Here is a 5,621-nt window from a genome sequence, read left to right on the forward strand (position 1 = left end):
ATACCTCAACACATCATCTAAGGATTGAGACATGCAAACGGGAAGGTATGGAGATAGAAGGTTGCATGTGCTAACTTTGTGAGAGAGAGCTAGAGACAGAGGAGCATTACATCTATTGATGTACAGTATACTATGACATTCGAGGCAAATAAAATTGTCTATTTCAAGAGGGTTTAGGCCCTATACATAAGGTGATGTAGTTTGAGAAACCAAGGTGTTCGGGATTCTTTCTCTTAGAGCTTTAGAGGCGTAAAGCAACTATTCTACAAGATAAGATCTCCCCACTACTAGCCCCATCTAGATAGAGGGTTGTTACCAACATTCTCGCTACCACACAGTCCACTACAAGATTGGCCACCACTATTGATAGACAGCCAATAGGGACACATTGCAAAGCAGCTTCATCTTCAAGAGGTATCCCCTTGGATAGACCATTGTCACTTAAACGAGCAAGATGCCCATGTTTATCTAGGAGGAGACCCAAACACCCTTATCACAGACAGATTAGAGCTATAATTGAGTACCACAAGAGACAAATGCCAAGGCATCTTAACCATATAGAGCTACATCTCCACCTCCAAGAGATAATTCACTAAGGGAAAAAGCATTTCCTAGTTATCGATGGGGAATACGTACTTGTCTACATAGGAAATATTGGAGAATTTCCTATATTTCACCAAATTGCCTATGTGGGGAACGATTGAAAGTTCCTTGTGCTAGGGTTTCCAGCCGGACATGGCGCAGCTCAGCAATCACGGCGGCGCGGCAACAGATCAGGAGATTGAGAACGTTCGGCAAAACAGGATCGTGGTCTCCAGCACCAAAACGCCCCTCTTCTACGTCAATCTTGCCAAGGTACGACATCCTACTAACCCCCCCCCCCCCCGGCGTTAAAAGGAAAGCAAAAAACGGCCTCTTCTGCCGTTCTTTTTCCCTTTCTGCGCGTGCGTGCCTGTAAAAATCTCGAATGAAGCACGTATTCTGCAAAAATTGCGTGTGCCTGCGTGCACTCTGGAAACAGAAACACTAGAATTTTGCAATTGCGGAAATATATTTTCAGATTGTCCCCCACAATTGCGGAAACACTATAGAATTTTGCAATCTGGAAACAGAAACACTATAGAATTTTGCAATTGCGGAAATATATTTTCAGATTGTCTCCCCTCCCCCCACAATTCTCTCCTGTCAGTTTGAAATAATAGCGCACTCTCACTTGAGAGCTGCTTTCGGCTTTTCTAAAGCAAAATGCACCGGTCAGTGGTCAAGCAAGAACTACATATGCTTGTGGTCTCTGGGACTTTTGCTTTAAGATCATAACAGTGTACGAGCTTCTCGATGTGTCTGTTTTAGTGTTGATCTTTCAATGCAGCTCGGTGGACCTCAACTTGTTTTCATGTCAATTAGTATGTTGACAGTCTGATGAGATTGTGGACCTGCCAGAATAGGAATCTGTGTCTGCTTAGTAGCATGGACCCCTAATGGCTTTTTTTTTTATAATTACAGTGCCTTATGCAGCAACAGTATGATGAACTGGAGTTTTCTGCATGGGGAAAGTGTAAGCAATAGCCTATTATAATTTCTTGATTGTTCAAGCTCTGAAGTCTCTTGCTAGCATCCGTGTTTGCGAGGGTTTGTAACATTGCTATTGTCACCTGCTTGTAAAACAAGGCAAATAAATAGGGTAGTAACGTTTTTAAACAGACACAGGAGATGAAGGCCAAGAAGTAGACGTGATGATGCGGAGGGTTAATAGGAAAGGATAGGAAGGCCTTTTTGCATTGGCAACGTGGTGCTTATAAAGCTTTTCTATGCAGCGTTTGGAATATTTCTGACAGCCTTAGAGATCTTGACGAGCAGTGGACTTGCTGTTGTGAAGGGTAAGCAAAAGTACTCCCTGCATTGATCTCTGTGAAATGATGCCTTGGTCTAATGGTGAAGCTGCTGACATGATAGAGCTTTCTGAGTTTGTTTATAGCTGCTTCTTAATAAAAAGTTGCTCGCTCTTATGTTTCTGGCATCGTTTCGAACTTCGAATCTAGGAAAGGATTTGGGCCTTTCCCCTCATTATTGCTGTTCTTGACTAGGGAGCTAGTTGATCATGGCATGGTTCTTCAACTATAGAAGTTGCAACAATGTCTTGGTGGAACTTGTCAGCCAGATTTGCTGGTTGAGAGGCTAATGTAGATGCTTGTTCCATAAGTACTTTACTTTTGATTGTCTACTTTTGTGTTAGAAGCTAATATCATGGCTCATTTGCTCGATCACCATACCTACAACGGTATTTGCTTCCAGGACTGACCTTGTGAAGGCTCATGCATCTCTCAAAGTGATGAAATCTGCATGACTGGTTAATGTCTCTCTTAGGAAACTGATAGGAGCCTTACTTACCAGGTAGCTGATAAAGTTTTCACTTAAACAGTCTGCTTTGTAAGCTGGAGACAACTCAGGAGAGTCAGCAGTATTAGTTCACATTTAAAGCTCCTGTGATTGTAATGTCCTGCAGCTCAAATCTTCTCATACAAGCTAACAAGCATCCATCATCTTTATCTTTGATGGTGTATGGTGTATACTTCTATGTACTGATAATTGTGTTATGGTGTGACATGGCATATGGACTTTTCATATCTTTTACCGGTGTTTGCTACAGATATCTACTCATCTTTGATAGACATTAGGGATGAGGCACATGGTGGGATAGTGCAGCGAGTCAAGGTGAGCAACTATCTCATGGATGTGCTTTTGTTTTCCTGTAGCAGTGAGCCCGATGCTTTTCATTGCTCTTCTAAATGTTATTTATGGCTGCAACAAGTATGGCATCATCTCTGTAGCAGACTTGGCACATTGCTGCTCGTATTCTGTCAGTGTGGCTTTAAACAATCTGTTAGGGATTACTACATCTTTGCTTCCTTTGCATGTTGGTACTTTAACGAGTGAAATAACTGCTCTAGTCATGTAGTTCCTGAAGATTCAGGGTGGCATCCAGTATGCATGTGCTTGTTTGGTTCTTTGATGGGGTGGAGGGCAAATTTCTATATGAGGGTCACGGATACTTACCCTTTGGTAGTCCAGTGGTGGTTTTCGTCTCAGCTAAAGTTTATTCCTTGCAGTATGATTTTGTTCTGAAGAAATCAGAGCGATTTAACGAACTGATGGCTGCTGCAAATGATGAAAAGGGGACAGCAGATCAGTGCGAGGAGTAGCTAGCTGGATTTGCTACTTGAAATCTTGTTTTCAGTTTGCTGTTAACTCCTATCATGTAAATGTTAGCTGGGATTCCTTATTGATTTTACAAATCAGTGGTGCAAGTAATACTAACAATGTGAATGACCGAAAATTACAGTGTTTCTCAGATAAGTCAGAGTTGTAGCATCAATGATTGTGGAAGTTAGAAGTGTTCTCATATAAAGGTTCAAATGCTGTTAAACAAGGAGTCATACAGGTTTCACATTGTTTGAGCAGAATTCACATCATTTATTTAATCTTGTTTTTCAATGACTTAAAACATTACTCGAAAGCTCCAATGTAGAGGTATGCTTCTGACTCCTGAGATATTGTAAGACGGTCAATAGACCCTGGAATCAAAATGATCAAAGTAAAAAGGTGACCCTATAACTTAACTGCTAAATGATATCCCACCTGGTGAAAATGCAACAATTTTTTGCTCCAACAGCTTTATTAAAGTCTTAGGTGAAACCACCATGGCAGACTAGCTTTTTGTCCATTGGTAAGGCCTGGGTTCCACCACACACACTGCGTGTGCTCCCCCTCCCCCCCCAAAAAAAACCACCAACACAATACCGTGCGCTCCATGTAAGATGAATGCTGGCTCAGTCAACTGTAAAAACATTTATTTGTAGTTCAGGAGATGGCCAAGGGAGTATATTTGTTTGCTCGGTCAAGGATCTTTCCCTTCTCATAGCAGACCATTTCAAGTCCCAATTCTCTACCCAAGCTTGGAGATGTTATTTGTGGGTTTCTATGTTTGTTGACCATTTATAATCACCCCTATACTATGAGAAAGGCCATGCAGTTCTCAGCTCACTGTACAAAGACTGGCAGGTACAGTGAAAGTCTATGCAATGTAATAAAGATTGCTGGTATACTTTTGGAATGTGGATAATCTCTAGTGAGAACAGTCAAACAGAGTTAAATGACAGCGATGGCATATAAATACCCCACATGTTGCCTTGGTCACAAAATTGTTCACTATTGCCTTGATGTGCAGCACAGACACTGCAAGCATGCAGCCTGGTGAATCAAATCAATTTTGTGCACAATACAGTTCTACATGTAACCAACAAAAGAGACCTAGATTTACATAGCCAGTGCACACATTTGTCTGTATTGTGCTGAAACGGATGAGTCACTCCAGAGAAGTAAATTGATGCAAGCAGATACAATTTAGTTCAGAGAATTGCAGCTTCCAATCGCTTCCAATGATAGAGCTCTCTTTTGCCATGCAACATCCATTTGGTACATGCTTAAATATCTATGTACATCCATTATGTTATTGTTCCTTTCATGGGAGATTAATCTCGTGTGTAGGGACGCCCTCTACCATGGTTTTGATGATATTTAATTTAGGAGTATAACCAGATATATTAACACAAGAACTGACTAGTTATTATGCTTATTCATTGTTGCTAGCCTGTTTTGCACGACTCATTTCTTTGCTAAGGCTAGAATGGAGGTATCCTTTTAACCAGTGGCTACAAGTTAATTGTGTTTTCCATATAGTTAAATAAATATCTTAGTAACATTGCTGGTTGTGGATTTTAAAATATGGTCTCTCTCTTTGTTCATAGAGGTTAGGGTTGGAATTGTTGTGTGCTACTTCACAGCCGATAGCTCCAAATATGCCAAGGTAGATGATATAGAGAGAGATGAGGCAAGGAAGTAGGGAATGTGATAGGAGGAAATACATCATCATGTAACACTCTTTCTAATGACATTACCACATGACATTGTGAGAGGAAATATATCATGTAACACTCTTTCTAATGAAATCACACAAAGGACATGTTCTATCAATTGGAGATTTCAATACGAGGATGATGTGATGAGATAACTATTCTACAGTGGATTTTGAGGTGGTTTTGATACAATTGCCTATTATGGAGAAGGATTGTGTCATAAAGAAGTTGATACTTGGGCAACCCTACATTAAGGTTGGGAGCTATTGGAGTCAGGATCATGCCACCATCTCCTCATTTATGATGGGAAGAATTTTACAATCAGGTGCACACATATGCCTTCAACATGAAGTAGAGAAATATAGTGCATTGTATATCGGGATCTTGGGAGGTAGCTTTTGCTCATACATGATGTGTTAATACCTCCTTTATATATCGAAGCATTTCACACGCACTAGCTTTCCACTGCCACCCCCTCCCACATGCTTAGCCATCAACATCCGCCCATGGCATTATTGCTCCTTTCACACAAGCACAGCCACGTTTACACCATGTATGTGAGAATGCTATCTACTACAAGCTTGGTGATATCAAATCTAGAGATGTAATTGGATATACTTACATCGTAACTTACTAATGTGTTGCACTCGTTTGCCATTGCTAGCTTGTATCGCATCAATTCTTCTAAAGCCAAGCTACAAATTCTAG

The 5,621-nt window shown here is 40.8% G+C and overlaps 1 protein-coding gene across 2 annotated transcripts; it reads left to right on the forward strand.

The window, feature by feature from the left end:
- Positions 1-653: 653 nt before the first annotated feature.
- On the forward strand, positions 654-4,865 carry LOC148034168 (uncharacterized protein At2g34160-like). Of its 2 annotated transcripts, XM_087682192.1 has the most exons (5): positions 659-855; positions 1,504-1,555; positions 1,815-1,877; positions 2,648-2,712; positions 3,108-4,599. In XM_087682192.1, the coding sequence occupies exons 1-5, from the start codon at positions 736-738 to the stop codon at positions 3,198-3,200; spliced, it is 393 nt and encodes a 130-aa protein (XP_087538318.1). In that variant the 5' UTR covers positions 659-735; the 3' UTR covers positions 3,201-4,599. The 2 variants fall into 2 exon arrangements, with proteins under 2 accessions (XP_087538319.1, XP_087538318.1); XM_087682193.1 differs by lacking the exon at positions 1,815-1,877 and having other exon boundaries at positions 654-855; positions 3,108-4,865.
- Positions 4,866-5,621: the final 756 nt, after the last annotated feature.

This window comes from Lygodium microphyllum, chromosome 7 (assembly GCF_053477565.2).
Source record: "Lygodium microphyllum isolate KBCC chromosome 7, Lygodium_microphyllum_v1.1.10, whole genome shotgun sequence".
Classification (NCBI taxonomy): Eukaryota; Viridiplantae; Streptophyta; class Polypodiopsida; order Schizaeales; family Lygodiaceae; genus Lygodium; species Lygodium microphyllum.

What these genes read in the sequence shown, in the direction of transcription:
- LOC148034168 (XM_087682192.1), top strand. Translation starts at nt 736, where the DNA reads ATGGCGCAGCTCAGCAATCACGGCGGCGCGGCAACAGATCAGGAGATT. An exon ending in TGGACTTGCTGTTGTGAAGG is followed by an intron (nt 1,878 to 2,647) that starts GTAAGCAAAAGT and finishes TGTTTGCTACAG; the next exon opens with ATATCTACTCATCTTTGATA. An exon ending in GGATAGTGCAGCGAGTCAAG is followed by an intron (nt 2,713 to 3,107) that starts GTGAGCAACTAT and finishes TATTCCTTGCAG; the next exon opens with TATGATTTTGTTCTGAAGAA.